The sequence below is a fragment of the Pelodiscus sinensis genome, chromosome 15 (assembly GCF_049634645.1).
Source record: "Pelodiscus sinensis isolate JC-2024 chromosome 15, ASM4963464v1, whole genome shotgun sequence".
Lineage (NCBI taxonomy): Eukaryota > Metazoa > Chordata > Testudines > Trionychidae > Pelodiscus > Pelodiscus sinensis.
This window is the reverse complement of record NC_134725.1, coordinates 41980126-41998531: the sequence shown is the minus strand read 5'-3', so window position 1 is coordinate 41998531 and position 18406 is coordinate 41980126. Positions and strand designations below refer to the sequence as shown.

The following is an 18406-nucleotide window of genomic DNA, read 5'->3' as shown; positions in this document are numbered from 1 at the left end:
AGTGACTTTAGCCTAAGCAGAGATGCTTCCTGCTCAGCATTCCCAGCCCTCTGGCTTAGGAACATGATCTCTGCTCCACTTCCCCATTTTTCTAACAAATTACTTAAAATGTCAAATGCTGTAAATCAGTGAAGAAGCCACATTCCCTGCTGTTGCACAGAGGAAGCTAGAAATTTCACAGTTCCTTCCCACACACCAGCTGCTTCTAATTCATTTGCTTTTCTTGATATTGACCCATAAAAGCACCATGAATGTGGGTGAAATTTATTTGTGCTTCTCTTCTACACAGGCTGATAGATGCTGCCCTCTGGTGGGCACATGCCCAGGACACGTGCTATGGATGGAATGTCTTCTGGCTGGTTTAGGACATTGGGTCACTTCAAGAAACTTCCTTAACTGACCTCTATTAGCAGGGTCGACAAATAATGCAATCTACTTGCCACAGGCGAGTAGATTGCAACCCAGAAAAGCCGGGTTCGGGCGATCTGCACACGTGCAGATCGCTGGACAGCACGGCTGGCAAGCAGGGCTCGCCGCAGTTTGGCGACCCCTGTCTATTAGGGATGTTAGACAGCATGCAACTGAATAGTTGTGTAACTGTGTTACACAACTATTCAATAGTCTCCTGGGGGCCAGTGTGCTTCCAGCCCCATTCCTGGGGAACCACCTGCGACCCCACACTGCTGCCTCTCTATCAGAGGCAGCATTGTGGAGTGGCAGCAGCCCCTGTCCACAGGAAGTGCAAGCGCCCCGCAGACAGGGACTGGTGCCAGGGACCAGCCTCTGTGGGCCCAGGCTTGCTGAAGACAGAGGCTGCTCCATGGGATGCCAGAGCAGCCTCTGTCTGCAAGGAGCTCTGTCTCTCCCTACGAACAGAGGTGGCTTCCCTCCCTTGCCCCACCCACCCCTGATAAGGGCAGCAGCGTGCAGTGGAGGAGGGCACGAAGCAGGTAGTGCTGCAGGACTGGTACTGGGATAACTGGCTTTTAACCCAGCTCCCCCAGCACCAGGTACTGCCTGTCCCCCCTCATCTCATAGGAGGCAGCAAGTGTGTGTGTGTGGGGGGGGAAGCAGCTTGCATGAGTCGATGTGCACAGGCAGATGGCTTGAAAGACGGCTTCCTGCATGTATTTGCACCTCACGACCCCCTCACCCTCTGCACTGCTTACTCTCTATCAGAGGCAGCAGTGCAGGAGTGAGGTGGGAAGGACAAGCTCCCGCCTCCTATCCTCACTGCCTCTAACGCAGCAGCAGCAACAAGCGGGAGTGGGGATGTGTGTAGTCAACAAGATTAACCAATTGGCCCAGGCTTATTGGTTAATTGTGCAGTTGTCCAGATGTTGACATCTCTAACCTCTATTACCTGCTGTCACCCTTGCAAGCAGTCCCAGGATGGTGTTACTATACAAACTGACACTCAAAGGGGTTTCCCTAGGACTATATAGAAACACACACCATTTCCCTCCATCCAGACAGCAGAGAAATCTAGGAACAGCCCTATGGGGGAGGGGGGACAGAGGAGTGTGTGCATTCCAGGGGCACAACTTACCGATAATGTTATGGCGGCAGTGGGGGCAGGTATGATGCTGCAGCAGCCAGGGATCCACACATTTCTTGTGGAATCGATGAGTGCAGGGAATCACCCGCAGCTCCTGTTGGAGAGAAAGAAGGAAGCTGACAGACTCTCCCTAGAAGGCATGAGACCTTGTAGCCCAAACCTAATTCTTCTGGCTCAGCTACAGATCAGGTCAGTTCCTAGCCCCTTGCTGGAAGAGCAGAGGAAAAGCCTCTGTTCACACATAGCTAAAGATACAGGGCTAGTGTCTCCATGCTCTGCAACCACACTGGGCTCATTTCCCCGTCACATCCTGTCGTCTCAAGCAGCTCCTCTCTCAGAAGCCTCTAGCCTGCCTTTGAGGCTCCAGCAGGACCCAAGAGTTCTAGCCAGTTTTGTACTTTGCCTGGCAGTGTTCCCAATGGCCACAGTCAGGGCATTCTTGACTTTTGTGCAGTTGCAACACAGAATCCCTGCTCCAGGTATTTTATTGTTTGATGTGTGACAGAGTATATTTCTATTTCAGAGGAGACTTTTCTTAAAAAGGGGATCATCTCCCTTTTATATTCAGCATCTTCCCTAAGATTTTAGACAGCCTCTTTCCCTTGGGCTGTACTTGGATTTATTCCCTTCCTTACTTCTTCTGATCAAAGTCATAGCAAAGTCACTGTGGCACTAACACAGATGGAGGCTGAGGGATCAGATGTCACTTTCTGCAGCTTTAAGTTTCTTCCAGAGTATTTTCACCATAAGGTGAGAAATGATTCAGTGAACCTTCCTCACATAAAGTGGTAGGGGTCAAAACGTATTTACTGGATTGTACATACACATGTAGCACATATTTGCTAATTATACATATATAAATAAAAGCAAAGGGATAATCCATCTAAATGTAGGTCTAGTTTAGCCTGATTCATCTGACTTTTGCATAACCCCTTTTTTTGGGATGAAGTGCAAGACAACATTTTAGGCTAAGTATCCAGTTATTTCACTCCTTAAAATGCTTCTGATTTGGGTACGAGGTTCCAAGGATGAAATAAGAATGTGAGATTATGACGACATAGCCAAATAGAACCAGAGTAAATACAGGAAGTTCCCAAAGTCATCTGGTGACAACTGTGCCAAAACTGGCCAGATAGATTAGTCAAACTGTTTCCTTTTACCTCCCCATCCATGTACTTCTCCAGGCAAATGGCACAGTCAGAGGTTGAACTGCTGCTGAGTGTGTCCAGAGCTCCACAGCTTCCTTCACGGTGACCCTTATTTTTCAACTTGAACTTCCTGGTTTCCATCTTTTCCAAGGCCTGCACCGCAAGCCTGTTCATGGAATTCTGCAGTAGAAACCACAGTGTAGCTGCTTGAGGGTCTGAGGCAATTGGAATAGCAGAGAAATAATGTTCCTAATAATTAACATCTAAACCATATCCCCTCTGGCTAAGATGGTTGTCAAGTCTCCTAAGCTAAGCAGATCCCATTTAGCCTTCTCCCTATGTGGGAGACACCCTGGAAATGACATGTGCTACAACATTGATTTATTTATTTTATTTATTTAAATATTTTTACCCCGCTTTTCTATTTAAAATATTCAAGGTGGCTTCAAGATGTAGTAGGGGCGGATAAACTTAACTGGGCCAAACATTTTCTGTGCAGACAGAACACAGGTCTAGCCAGTAAAAAAAACAACTAACCACAAATGACACAACCAAGCAAAACCTTCATACACATGTACCACTTAAAGAGAACTAGTTTTCCAAACTGGAAAAGAAAAAAAAGAGAAAAGATAAATTGATTGGGAAGAAACTTATAAATAGAAAAATGTAAATGACAATTGGCAATTGTTTCAGAATACAGTATTTTGCTAAATCCCCAAAACACCTACAGTTTTATAATCACTGAAGAAATCTTCTTCAATTAAAAAAGCCATTCTAACTAAGAGAAAGAGTAAAAGCAACAATACAAAATAAAAATACATATTTAGCAAATGAGGAAGCTGATAGCAGTAACTATAATATAGAATTTGATAAAGGAAGTCAAAAGTGCCAAGGAAAAATTTTTGGGTAGAAGGGTTAGAGACAGTAAGAAGGAATTTATCTGTGGCTAGAAATAGTAAAATTGTCAATTAGAAAACGCAAGTGCTCAAGACATATTTTTGTTCTGTGTTTTTTTTTGGGGGGGGGGGGGAGAGGGGGAACCAAATACCATAGAAACAGAAATGAGGTATGATGTTACAGATCATCTCTTAAGAGTCACAGACAGACACAGGCCACTTAGACCCCACAGTGTCTATTCCTTGATAAGTTGGGCTCAATTCAAAGTACATGTGCTATAATTCAGAAGATACAAGTTCATGCATCTAGGAAGACATAATGTAGGTTACATGTACGGGACAGAAAAGTGTATTCTGGAAAGCAACGAACTGAGGAGGAGTTGGGATCAAAATGGATAACCAACTGAACTGAGACCCTGTGTGATGGATGCAGAGGCTAAGAAGAATGAGGACTCAGAGCAGGAAGGAGATATGCCCTCATTATAGGGCATTAGTGAAACCATTATTGAAAACAGTGCCCAGGATCCACTCTTGAAAAACGATGTTGAAAAATTGGAAAGCTGTCAGGAAAGAGCTTCAAGAATGATCTGAGGTCTGGAAAACCTGCCTCAGACGGTAAGATAGTAAGAAGATTTGTCTGGTTGACCCAGAAAAACAAAAGGTAATACTACTGTGGTTTATAAGCACTTCCACGAGGAGAAAATTTTAGGTAGTAAAGAGCTTTTTAATCTAGCACACAAAGTCACAACAGGATCCAGTGGCTGGAAGTTGAAGCTACTGTAAAGCAAATGTATACCTTATCTCCAGCCTGAACTTAACTATCGGGGCACTAACTGCTAGAACAATGTAAGGGATGTGGTGCATTAGTGAACCAAGGTTAAATACCCTTCTAAAGGATCTGCCCTGGGCCAGCCTTGGTACAGGAATTAGTGGGCACAACTCTCATTTGCAGAGCCATGCAGCAGCGCTCACTGCTCGGTTTCCTGCTGAACCTGCAGCCTGGAAAGTGAGTGGAGGAGGTGGGCTCTGCCGGGACCACACAGCCGGTGGCTTCCCTGCCCCCATTGTGCTCTGGCTGGAGCTGGCTCAGTTCCAAGTATGGTGGAACCACACATGGTTCAGCTTGCCAAGCCATGCAGTGTGCAGCTGCCTCCCCACCGTGTGCTCCAGGTGGAACCAAGGTGTGGTGAGGCTGTCCCTGCTGGGGCAGCCTCTCCATGGCTACAGTTCCAGCTCTGGTGGCCCATACTTGTGGGTTCTGTGTGTGTCTCTCTTGGGGGGGGGGGGGGAGAGTGGAGAGTATTGTAGATGTGTGCACTTCATCTCAGCAAAACTCTTAAATGGTTTCCAGGCACTTATGCATATTTTGAACATCTCCCGCTATCGTACACACACATATTGAAGCCTGTAAGAGTCATGAATGCTTTTCATAGGTTCAGCTCACACATCCCATATGTAGACTTCTGCTGTTTATCATATAGTGCAGGGCTATTCAACACGTGGCCCACGGGCCGTGGCCCATTTGTTTGCAGGAGCCAAAACAAAAAAGTCATCACTATAATGGTCTTCTGTTGATATGCATTTTCGTAGTTAAATTCCTGAACTGCCATTGTTCATTACAAGTGCTGTCATATGGGTGGAAATCAGGTAAATATTGCATTTTATTAATATCGGCAGAATTGACTTAAATGGGGCCTGTGTGTGTATAGTCTTGCCTTAATCTTTGTATTCATGCCTGTCTTTGTTAAAGAAACTATTTGCATATATTTGCATATATATTTGCATGTATGTGCAACCACGATTAAGATGCAGCCCTTGGTATGTTGTCTGAGTATCACTGTGGCCCCTGGAACTTCCAAAGTTGAGTAGCCCTGGAATAGTGTATTGGGTTCAACTTCTTATCTTTTCACTGTCACCATCTCCAATTCCCTTCTGGTCTCCCTCCATGGTAGGTTTAGTTCTTTCTGATATTTGGTTCTTTGATTTGATTGTTTTGCAGCTTTGGCTCCTGCAAAAGGGGAGCATACAGTTCTCATAATTACAGTTGATACTAATGTATTGAACTAGCTAACAAAACCTGAATTTTTCACAGTATATGAGGTTTCAGAGGTAACACAGTAGCTCCTCAGTTAAGACTGTGCTGGAATTTGCACTGAAAGAAGAAATTAAACCTAACTTTTAAAAAATGAAGGATAAAAGTGTACCTAGCTACAATTAGGGTTAGCATATTGTCTAGTCTGGGTCTGAAGAGGGTTTACAAGTAAATGTATTATTTACTTTGCTAATAAGTCTTCTGATACAGTCAGTGCCGGACCAAGCCATACTTGCACCCTGAGCAGGTTCCCTCCATAGGCTGCCAGAGACTGTTGCCCAGCCACTAGGCACCAAGGACTTATTCAGAGCCCTGCGGCAGCAGCAGGCTAATGGGACACCTGGGCCTGTTGGCTCACTATAAAGATTTCTCATAGGTCAAGAAGGGGAAGGAGAGGAGGGATGGGCTGGAGAGGAGGCAAGTGCAGAGTGGAAGGGAACTGAAGGCTACAACCGGGAGAAGTTCTCATCTTGTGGGTCAGGAGATGGTGCTGTGGGACTGGTTGGGGAAGTGGCGCAGGGAAGGGCTGCTATTCTATGGAGACAAGGGCAGGAGCCCCGCTAGTGACCATTACCTGGGGCCCTGCGCAGAACCCAGTGTAAGTGGGCAGGACCAGGTTCTCCCCAACCCCCCACATGCCCAGGAGGCTGCCACCAGGGAAAAGACGAGCCTAGGACCAACCGCAGAAGGGAAGGAAGAAGGATCCAAGAATTCGGAGCGCAAGTGGTATTCTCGTCCATCCTCCCTGTTGAAGGGAAAGGACTGGACAGGGATCGTCGAATTGAGGACGTCAATGCGTGGTTGCGCAGGTGGTGTTGCAGAGAGGGCTTTGGTTTCTTCCACCATGGGACTTTGTTCCGGGCGCAAGGATTGTTAGGAAGAGATGGGATCCACCTAACGAAGAGAGGAAGGAGCATCTTCGCGGGCAGGCTTGCAAACCTAGTGAGGAGGGCTTTAAACTAGGTTCGTTGGGGGACGGTGACCAAAACCCTGAGGGGAGTGGGAAAGTCAGATACCGGGAAGAAATGCAAAGAGGAAGGGGCAAGAAAGGAGAACCCCTGATTCGAATGGAGAAGATAGGATGATCAACTGGTTACCTGAAGTGTTTGTACACTAATGCGAGAAGCCTGGGCAACAAACAGGAAGAACTGGAGGCCCTGGCCCAGTCCAAGAAATATGATTTAATTGGGATAACAGAGACTTGGTGGGATGACTCGCATGACTGGAGCGCTGTCATGGAAGGGTACAGACTGTTCAGGAAGAACAGGCAGGGGAGAAAAGGAGGAGGAGTTGCGCTATATGTAAGAGAGCACTACGATTGCTCTGAACTCCAGTATAAAGAGGGAGAAAAACCTGTTGAGAGTCTATGGGTTAAGTTTAAAGGAGCAAACAACAGCAGTGATGTTGTGGTTGGTGTTTGCTTCAGGCAACCGAATCAGGTGGATGAGGCCTTCTTTGGACAACTGAGCGAAGCTTCTAGATCGCAGGCCCTGGTTCTCGTGGGGGACTTTAATCACCCTGACATCTGCTGGGAAACCAATACGGCAGTACACAGGCAATCCAGGAAGTTTTTGGAGAATGTTGGGGATAACTTCTTGACACAAGTGCTGAAGGATCCGACCAGGGGCCATGAACAGCTTGACCTTCTGCTCACAAACAGGGAGGAACTAATAGGGGAAGTGGAGGTGGGTGACAACCTGGGAAGCAGTGATCATGAGATGGTAGATTTCAGGATCCTGACCAAAGGAAGGAAAGAGAGTAGTAAAATACACACCTTGGACTTCAGAAAAGCAGATTTTGACTCCCTCCGAGATCTGATGGGCAGAATCTCCTGGGATGTTAACATGAAGGGGAAAGGAGTCCAGGACAGCTGGCAGTATTTTAAAGAAGCCTTATTGAAGGCACAAAAAGAAACCATCCCGACGCGTAGCAAGAGAGGCAAACATGGTAGGAGACTGGATTGGCTTACAGGGGAAATCCTTGGTGAACTTAAGCACAAAAAGGAAGCTTACAAAGAGTGGAAACTTGGACAAATGACCAAGGAGGAGTTTAAAGGTATAGCTCGAGAATGCCGGGGGGTTATCAGGAAGGCGAAAGCGCAAATGGAATTGCGACTGGCTAAGGATGTGAAGGATAACAAGACAGGTTTCTACAGGCATGTTAACAAGAAGAAGGTGATCAGAGAGGGTGTGCGGCCCCTAATGGATGAAGGAGGTAACCTAGTGACAGAGGATGTGGGGAAAGCTGAAGTACTCAATGCTTTCTTTGCCTCTGTATTCAAGGACAAGGTCGGCTCCTGGACTTCTGCGCCAAGTGACGCAAGATGGGATGAAGATGGACAACCTGTGGTGGGTAAAGAACAGGTTAGGAACTATTTAGAAAAGCTAAACGTACATAAATCCATGGGTCCGGACTTAGTGCATCCGAGGGTACTGAGGGAGTTGGCAAATGTCATTGTGGAGCCTTTGGCCATTATCTTTGAAAAGTTGTGGAGATTGGGAGAAATCCCGCATGACTGGAAAAAGGCAAATGTAGTGCCCATCTTCAAAAAAGGGAAGAAGGATGATCCAGGGAACTATAGGCCGGTCAGTCTTACCTCGGTTCCTGGAAAAATCATGGAAGGGATCCTTAAGGAATCCATATTGAGGCACTTGGAAGAGGGGAAGTGATCAGGAATAGTCAGCATGGATTCACAAAGGGCAAGTTGTGCCTGACCAATCTGATTAGCTTCTATGATGAGGTAACTGGCTCGGTGGACATGGGGAAGTCAGTGGATGTGATATACCTTGACTTTAGCAAGGTTTTTGATACGGTCTCCCACAATATTCTTGCCAGCAAGTTAAGGGATTGTGGATTGGATAAATGGACGGTAAGATGGCTAAAAAGATGGCTAGAAGGCCGGGCCCAGCGGGTAGTGATCAACGGCTCGATGTCAGGATGGCAGTCGATTTCTAGCGGAGTGCCCCAAGGTTCGGTTCTAGGACTGGTTTTGTTCAATATCTTTATTAATGATCTGGATGAGGGGATGGATTGCACCCTCAGCAAGTTTGCGGATGACTCTAAGCTGGGGGGAGAGGTAGATACCTTAAGGGCAGAGATAGGGTACAGAATGACTTAGACAAATTGGAGGATTGGGCCACAAGAAATCTGATAAGGTTCAACAAGGACAAGTATAGAGTCCTGCACTTGGGACGGAAGAATCCCAAGCATTGTTACAAGCTGGGGACCAACCGGTTAAGTGGTAGTTCTGCAGAAAAGGACCTGGGGGTTACAGTGGATGAGAAGCTAGATATGAGTCAACAGTGTGCCCTGGTAGCCAAGAAGGCTAATGGCATATTAGGTTGCATTAAGAGGAGCATTGCCAGCAGATCCAGAGATGTCATCATTCCCCTTTATTCGGCTTTGGTGAGGCCGCATCTGGAGTATTGTGTCCAGTTCTGGGCCCCCCACTACAAAAAGGTTGTGGACGCATTGGAGAGGATCCAGCGGAGGGCAACCAAAATGATGAGGGGGCTGGAGCATATGACTTATGAGGAGAGGCTGAGGGACTTGGGTCTGTTTAGTCTGCCGAAACGAAGAGTGAGGGGGGATTTGATAGCAGCCTTCAACTTCCTGAAGGGAGGTTCCAAAGAGGCTGGAGAGAGGCTGTTCTCAGTAGTGACAGATGGCAGAACAAGGAGCAATGGTCTCAAGTTGTGGTGGGAGAGGTCCAGGTTGGATATTAGGAAAAACTATTTCACTAGGAGGGTGGTGAAGCACTGGAATGGGTTACCTAGGGAAGTAGTGGAGTCTCCATCCCTAGAGGTGTTTCAGTCTCGGCTTGACAAAGCCCTGGCTGGGTTGATTTAGTTGGAATTGGTCCTGCCTAGAGCAGGGGGCTGGACTTGATGGCTCCTGAGGTCTCTTCCAGCTCTATGATTCTAGGATTCTATGAAGGGTTTCCCCTCGAGAAAGTGACTTGCCTATGATGAAAAGTTGCACTGAATTTTGGCATCTGATTCTGTTCCCCTACTCAGCCTTCCCATCACACTGCTTAGATCCTTCAAGCCTCCCTGTTCCAGGGACGATTCCTAGCCAGACTTCTTTCCTTGAAATCTTTTCCCTCTAGGAATCAAGGGAAATCCACATTAAAAGAAAGTTGCCTCTTTTCTCCTTCAGTTGCTGCTGGAAATCCTGAGAATGCACATGCAGGATGGACCTCCCTAGGCTGGCACCCTCAGGACCTGACTAGCTCTGAAGGTGGGAATTTGACACATCCAGGAGTAGGGTTCTATGTAAGGTCTGTGCCTGTGCAGGTGTGCACCAAGTATTTCAGTCCCGCTCAGCAGATCTGCACATGAGCAGTTGGGAAGCCACCATGCAGCTGTGGCCCCGGCTCCAGTCCCAGCACATGAGGCACTTGCCCACCATGCAGCCCCGTCCCAAGAAGCAGTTGGGTCACAGCTGCTGGGGCTGAGACTGCAGTACTACAAATAGCACTGCAGCCAGGCTTGTGTCCCAGCATACCTGCACCCCTCAACCCTTCTAGCTCCCTGGTTCAGTAGCTCAGCTGCGTGGTGGGCGGCTGTCCTAGGACTCAAGCTGGGTCATGGGGCAGCTGCTCCTGGGCCGGGGCCAGGGTACTAAAAATAGCACTGCAGCCCTGGTGCCAGGGCTGCTGGCAGCCACCCTCTACGCAGCTCAGCCCCGGAACCAGGGAGCTAGAGGGGGTTGAGGGGACAGGTGTCAGGAAGGCAGAAGGGAGAAAGGAAGGGGTAGGGGGAGAACTAAGCAGAAGATGGTGAGGAGAGGCAGGAACATGTGCTGAGGGGAGGGGGGCAGGGCAGGAGAAGGAAGAGGAAGGCACCCAGGGCAGGGTGGAAGAGACACAAATGCCATAGGGCCAAGAATAGACAATGAGGAAAAAGGGCAGCAGGGGAGAGGGGAGGGAACGTGGGGACAAGGGAGGACAGCAGGGGAGAAGGGTGAGGAGAGGGTGATACTGGGAAAGGAGAGGGGCAATGGGGGCAAGAGGGAGGAAGAGGAGAGGGGAGCAGTGGGTGCATGGAGAAGAGGTATTGAAAAGAGGGGTGGGCATGAGGATGGCAGGGGATGGAGCAAGTCACATGAGGGGTATGAGGAGAGGGGTATGAGGAGAGGGGCATGAAGAGAGTGGAGGAGCACCAGGGAGAAAGAGGGGAAGTGGGGCAGGGGCAGTGAGGAAAGGGGAAGGGGGATTGTGGGGGTGAAGCAGAAGGGCAGATATGGGGAGGGGAGGGACAGGCACCAGAGGACAGAGGAGAGAGGCAGGGCAGGTAGGTAGAGACCGGTGTCAGAAGCAAAGATGGGGGGGGCTAGAGGAGGGGTGGACACAAGAGGGAAGGGTGGGTGCAGGGGTCAGAGAGGATGGGAAGGGGGCAGGTCTCAGGAGGGCTGAGGGAAGTGAGAAGGGCAGGAGCTAGGACAGCATGACAGAGGGCGTGTGTGGGTGGGTGGGGGGGAGCAGGCACCAGGGGACAGATGGGGCAAGGGGAGGGTGGGAGACATGGCAGCAAAGGGATAATGGAAAGGTTTATAATTTGGGTGCCACAGCAGCACCCATCCGAACAAGCACACCCAAACTCAATCTGGTACACAAGACAAAACTCACTGCGCTCTTGGATGGAAATCTCAGAGGAAACATGGCTGGGGAGGTCCCCCTGCCATCGGCTTCTGAGCCCATTGCCTCTCCCTACTTCTGGCCCCGATCCCCAGCCTGCTACCACAGAGCTTGAACTTCAGCCCTGGCTGGGGCTTCCAATTAGCTCCTGCTCCCAGCTACCAGGGACCAGAGAGTCCTGGACGTTTGAGGTTCCATCTGCACTATACACCCAGCAAGCTTGGAAGCCGATATGAAGCCACTTTTCCTTTGTTAGAAGCCATGAACATCACTCCACTCTGTTTTGCTGCCTCCCCCAATTGGAGTAACCACAGTTTCTATAGCAGTCCCAACACACAGACCAAGCACTGCAGAGTACAGCAGGTCTCTGAGAAGTTCCACACCTTTGTACAGTACTGTGCGTCTCTGGATAAAACCCCTCTCGCAATGGCTATTTTTCCAGACAGTGACACATTCTTCCTCTTCAACTGCACTGACCCAACTCTCTAGAGGACAGATGTAGGGGTCAGACCACCAGGAAAGTACCATTACTGATCCTGAGCTCAGATAGCTCTTACCTGACTACGTCGCTGCTTCAGTTTGATCTTGACGAGAAGAATGAGGCAAACGAGCGAGACGACCACAAAAAAGGCTAGGAAAATCCCCATGTCAAAGTACTCTGTGGGTTGCTTAGACATGAAGAAGACAGAGTAAGTTTAACTTGCCTCCCCAGGCAGATCACATTCAAATCCCTTCAAATGCCCTTCAAATCCATTCCCCCCTTCTCTTATTTCTTGATAATTACAGTTGACATCAATGCCCCTAGGGCCTGAATTCCATTATAGAAAAGGTCACTGTGCCATGGGGCACAGCTGCTCAGGAACCCTGACTGCATGAGCCAGACTCTTAGGTCAATACCTTTGAATGAGGTCAATTAACACTATTTTATAAAATTCCATGTACTTAATGGTGAATATTCAGGGGTTCTCTTTATATTTAGGAATATGACAAACAATCAAATACAAACTGGAAGGAAGTCACATTTGCCACAGGAACCTAAGTGTGTGGTGGGACACAGATTTAGTGTCTAAGGTTTACAGTAGCTCAGAACTCAGTGCTGGTTCTACAAACAACAGGTTTCACCAGAGTGAATCACAATTACCAACAGCTCCAGTGGGTTTTTGGTACAATTCTCTTTCAGAAGCAAGTAAAATCAACATGGTCAAGTCCTTGGCAAACAACTGATTGCTCAAATGAGTCATGCTTCCTAACAGAGTTGATGCTTTCAGAATCCAGAAAAAAATGAAGAAATCTGATCTACTCTGATTTTTATGTTTGCTTTTCTCATATAAACTATATCTAGGAAGTGTTCAAGATTATTTGGGAATATTCATTCTAGACTGGAAGGGGACTAAAATCTCAGATTTCTTTGTTAATCCATGCATGAAAAATGCTATCTAGAAATGTTTGCTAACCTCAGACAGAGTGTCTTCCTGGAAGTTCAGCCCTTCAGAGTGCAACAATTAACTTATTTCATTTAAATGTTTTGTGTCTTTATTAAAGGGCCATTATGATAACAAAAACAAAAAGTCCCTATGTGATATAAGGCCAGACTGAGAACCTCTAACTTAGCACTGGAACACAGGTGACTTGAGAAATCCCATGGAAGTCAATGACACTTTGTGAGTAAGTGTGTCTAAACTACCTGGCTCCATCAATGGAGCCATGTAGATTAGGCTGATTGGCAAAGGGAAATGAAGCTGCGATTTAAATAATCGCGACATCATTTAAATTTAAATGGCTGCCGTGCTGAGCCGACAAACAGCTGATCAGCTGTTTGTCGGCTCAGTGCACTAGTCTGGACGCTCCCATGCCAACATGAAAGCCCTTTATTGACCTCCCCAGTAAACCTCATCCTCCGAGGCATACAATCCTGCCAAACAAACAAATCTACATGGCTCCTTCGACGGAGCCATGTAGTTTAGACATAGCCTAACTGTTCTCCAATCAGCACACATGGAAAGTGTCACTGCACATGTTATCAACAAATCGTATTAACACGCGCTGCATGAAACAACAGTAGCACAGTTCCCACTGCACATTGAGTCTCACCCGAGGGGGCCGGTGCTGAATCCTTGCTCGGGCCACTTTCTGCTTGTTAACTATGTTCATCAATTTGACTGCATCAGCCCCCTTCACATACACCACTGGCCTCTTCAGTGGGTCTTCTGAGCCCTGGTTCAGCTAGAAGAGAACACAGTAAAATTCCACTAAGTAGATGGACTTCAGGCCAGCAGCTCTCTTTTCAAGAGGATGGGGAGGAGACCACGGGTGAATGAAGACAGCACCACAATTGCTGCCATTTGTCCTTTTCTAGCACAGCCTTTTACCTGAGAATTTCAAAACACTGCACAAACATGAAATTACCTTCAAAGCCTGAGTTAAAATTAGGGCTGTCAATCAATGGCAGCTAATACATACAACTGACTCAAAAATGTATCACTATTAAAAATTAATTGAATTAACTGCAGTTTTAATTGCAATGTTAAACAATACTAATTGAAATCTATTAAATATTTTAGGATGTTTTCCCTACTTTTCCAAATATATTCATTTCAATTACACCACAGAATACAAATTATGCACTGATCACTAGATATTTATATATATATAAAAAAGTTTTTCCTGTCAGATGACAGAATGTTCCTGAAGGGCGACAGAATTACTTCATCACATTATCAGCGTCAAGAGGCTCTCTCAGTGAAGCAAAAGTGGCCTGGGAGGGAAGTAGGTGAGCATAGTGGGCAGACAGTGCAGCCCCTAGTTATTTTTTATAAAAAATGTTTGCACTGAAAAATAATAAATAAGACAAAGTGTATTTTCAATTCACCTCATACATGCATGCAGTACAATCTCTACTGTGAAAGTGCAACATACAAACTCAGATTTTTTTGTTACTTAAGTGCATTCAAAACCAAAACAATATACAACTGCCAAGCCTGCAAGTCCACTCAGTCCTACTTCTTGTTTCGCTAATTGCAAAGACAAACAAGTTTGGTTACAATTTACAGGAAAGAAGCTGCCTGCTTCTTATTCGCAATGTCACCTGAAAGTGAGAATGGGCGTTTACATGGCACTTGTGTAGTCAGCACTGCAAGGTATTTTCATGCCAGATAAGCTAAACTTTTGTATACCCCTTCGTACTTTGGCCAGCATTCCAGAGGACATGCTGCTATGCTGATTATGCATGTTAAAAATGCATTAATTAAATCTGTGACTCAACTTGCTAGGGGAGAATTGTATATCTCTTGCTCAGTGTTACCCACATTCTACTATTTAGTTAATGTCATTGCAGTCCTAGATGATGGCCCAGCATACGTTGTGTCTCTATATATACACATTAGTTTTTTCCTGCAGGACAACAAATTGATGTCATCGCGTCATCTGCATCTCACCACCCTCTCTGCCCTCAATCACCCTGTCTCCTTACTCCCTCCCATCCAGATTCTCCAGTGGGATGGGAGACATGCAGCATCCCTCTTTCCAGGAGGGCTGGAACTGCAAGACCTCCCTCCTTGCAGGGCGGCTGGGAGCCTTGCACCTTACCCCTTCCCAGGGGGGCCGGGAGCTGTGCGCCCTCCCCAGCGCTCCAGGGAGGGGTTGAGAGCTACAGTCCTCTCCCCCGAGAGCTGCATACCCTCCTGCAGCTAGGCACCCTCCCCCCTTTAGGAGTGGTGAGGAGCCAGGAGCTATGTGTCGTCCCCTCTCCCAGGGGAGCGGTGGGAGCCAGGAGCAGCCGAGAACCATGCGCCCTTCCCCCTCTTGGGGGTGGGGGAGCAGGAGCTGTGTACCCTCCCTCCTCCAGAGGGCTGATAGGAGCCAGGAGCTGCACACCCTCCCCCTTCTTAGTGCTCCGGGAGGGGGGGGGGGCAGAAGCCATAATCCCTCCCCACATCCACAGCTCCATCACATACGCCCTCAGCCAGGACCCCACGCCCCCCAGTTCACTCACATACTTCCTTGGCTGAGACCCTGCACTCCCTGCCCGCTCACTTATAGCCCCCAACCTGAGACCCTGCACTCCCAGCCCCCTCACACACCACCCTGCTAAGTTCCTGCACCCCTCGTCTCCTCACTCATTCCTTCCACTGAGACCCCGAACCCAGCCTGCTCCTGCTCCCTCTCTCTGGCCAGACACCTACCCCCAGAGAGAGGGGGGTTGGTGAGCATAGCGAGCAAGGGGTGCAGCCCCCTAGTTTGTTTAAAGAACACTTTCACTGCAGATTTTACAAAATGCAAAGAAAGTACCAGTCTGAGATTTCTAAAGACAGTCAAGCACTCAACCCAAGGCTTAAGAATTTAAATGCCTTCCAAAATCTGAGAGGGACAAGGCATGGAGCATTCTTTCAGAAGTCTTAAAAGAGGAATGCTCTGATGAGGAAAACATAAAAAAAAAAAAAAGTCAACCTTCAATAGATGGCATTGATTCAGATTATGAAAATGAACATCCATTGGTCCACATTGCTCTGGATCATTATCAAACAGAATCCATCATCAGCAAGGATGCATATATCCTTTGGTATAGTAGCTGAAACCTAAAGGAACATATGAATCTTTAGCACATCTTGCAATACCAGCTACAACAGTGCTGTGCAAATGCCTGTTCTCACTTGAAGTGACATTATAAACAAGAAGTAGGCAGCACTATCTACTGTAAATGTAACCAAACTTGTTTCTCTGAGCAACTGGCTGAACAAGAAGTAGGCCTGTGTGGAATTACAGCCTCTAAAGTTTTACATTATTTTGTTTTCAATACAGTTTTCTTATGTACAAAATTCTACATTTCATTACAAAGATTGCACTATGGTACTTTTAATAGGGAGAACCAAAAATTGCTAATTTTTTTTTGAAGTGCAGGTATTTGTAATACAAATATAAAGTGAGCTTGTTTTAAATATAATTGAAAATGTAGAAAAATCATCCAAAATATTTAAATAAATGGTATTCTATTGTTTTACAGCATGATTAATTGTGCTATTAATTGTGTGATTAATCACAATTTTTAACTGCTTGACAGACCTAGTTAAAACTTAATCAATTTTTCAATTAAAATTCACAGAGGAAAAATAAAAGTTGAGATATTAACAATTTTAACATACTTGCAATATATACAGTATATGCTTTAATTGTGCATATTTTAGCACAGATATACATTAAACTTCAAGCTAAAGAAGAAGAATAAAAATACTATGAGTGCTACAAAAAATTAACTTGGTTGCAGGGTACATTTTCTATTTTTGTTACTGTTTTAACTGTTTAGTTTTAATATTATACTGACAATTTAGGTATTTAAGCTTCCCAGTCTTTCCACAGCAGTTGAGGGCTTTTGAGTTTGTAGATCATCCATGCTGCACACATTTCTTTCAACAGAATAAAGTTCCCAGCATGTAAGCCCTTTGACTTGTAAACTCACTGTTACAGAGTTATTTGGCTTCTAATGCTCATTTGAACTAAAATGAGGCCTAATCTGCAAAGAATTATGCACATACGTAGTCAATTCAATTAGACAATTTGAATTTATCATAAATGTTTTGTATATGGGAGGAATCTTCTAATTGAGGGTATATCTACACTACGAAGTTAATTCGAACTAACAGACATTACTTCGAATTAACTTTGATAGGTGCTACACATGCAAACCGCTAGTTTGAATTTAATTGGAACTAGCGGAGCGCTTAATTCGAACTAGGTAAACCTCATTCCACGAGGACTAACGCCTAGTTCGAATTAACTAGTTCGAATTAAGGGCTGTGTAGCCACTTAATTCGAACTAGTGGCAGGCTAGCCCTCCCCAGCTTGCCCTGGTGGCCACTCTGGGCACTACCAGGGAAACTCTTCTGCCCCCTTCCCACCCCCGGAGCCCTTAAAGGGGCATGGTCTGGCTACGGTGCCCATGCCAGGTGCAAGCCTGCCAGCACCCAGCCAGCAGACCCTGCACCTGGCACGGCTCGAGCCAGCCACCCGCTGCCACTCATCCCTCCGCCTCTTCATGGGACCAGGCTGGCGGCTCCCGGGAGCCTGCCCGGGTCCGCAAGAGGTGGGTGCCCGCCTGGTCTAGTGCGGACATCGTGGACCTCATCCACGACCTCCACACTAGGCACAGGAAAGTGGCTGTCTAGGGCAGGACAGCTGCCAGCCTGGCCACCCAGGAGCAGGTGTGCATGACACAGCGAGGCACAGGCTATCCAATAAGTTTCTGGCCTGCATTGGAGACAACTTTCTGTTTCAGAAGGTTGAAAAAGCTACCAGAGGAGAAGCTGTTCTGGATTTGGTTTTAACAAATAGGGAGGAACTAGTTGAGAACTTGAAAGTGGAAGACAGTATAGGGGACAGTGATCACGAAATAATAGAGTTCATGATCTTAAGGAAAGGTAGAAGGGAGACCAGCACAATTGAGGTTATGGATTTCAGGAAGGCAGATTTTGATAAGCTCAGAGAACTTGTAGGTAAGGTCCCATGGGAAGCAAGACTGAAGGGAAAAACAACTGAGGAGAGTTGGAAGTATTTCAAAGGGACGTTGTTAAGGGCCCAAAAGCAAACAATTCCGCTGTGTAGGAAAGATAGAAAATATGGCAAAAGACCAGCTTGGCTTAACAAGGAGATCTTGCATGATCTCAAAATAAAAAAGGAGTCATATAAAAAATGGAAACTAGGACAACTAACAAAGGATGAATATAGGCAAGCAACACGGGAATGCAGGGGCAAGATTAGAAAGGCAAAGGCACAAAATGAGATCAAACTAGCTACAGGCATAAAGGGAAACAAGAAGACCTTTTATAAATACATTAAAACAAGAGGAAGACCAAGGACAGGGTAGGCCCACTGCTTAGTGAGGAGGGAGAAGCAGTAACAGGGAACTTGGAAATGGCGGAGATGCTCAATGACTTCTTTGTTTCGGTCTTCACCGAGAAGTCTGGAGGTGTGCCTAACGTAGTGAATACAAGCAGAGAGAGGGTAAGTTTAGAAGATAGGATACACAAAGAACAAGTTAAAAATCACTTAGGAAAGTTAGATGTCAGCAAGTCACCAGGTCCT

General features: G+C 46.6%; 1 protein-coding gene across 1 annotated transcript in view; it reads right to left on the bottom strand.

Annotated features, from left to right (window-relative positions):
- Positions 1–18406, bottom strand: part of ZNRF3 (zinc and ring finger 3) — a 224369-nt gene that overhangs the window by 5792 nt on the left and 200171 nt on the right. The window contains exons 4-7 of the mRNA XM_075898926.1: positions 13424–13555; positions 11890–12000; positions 2719–2886; positions 1550–1652 (exon numbers count right to left, since the gene is read on the bottom strand). Of these exons, the coding sequence (XP_075755041.1) occupies positions 1550–1652; positions 2719–2886; positions 11890–12000; positions 13424–13555 (514 nt within the window). The remainder of the gene's footprint in view (positions 1–1549; positions 1653–2718; positions 2887–11889; positions 12001–13423; positions 13556–18406) is intronic.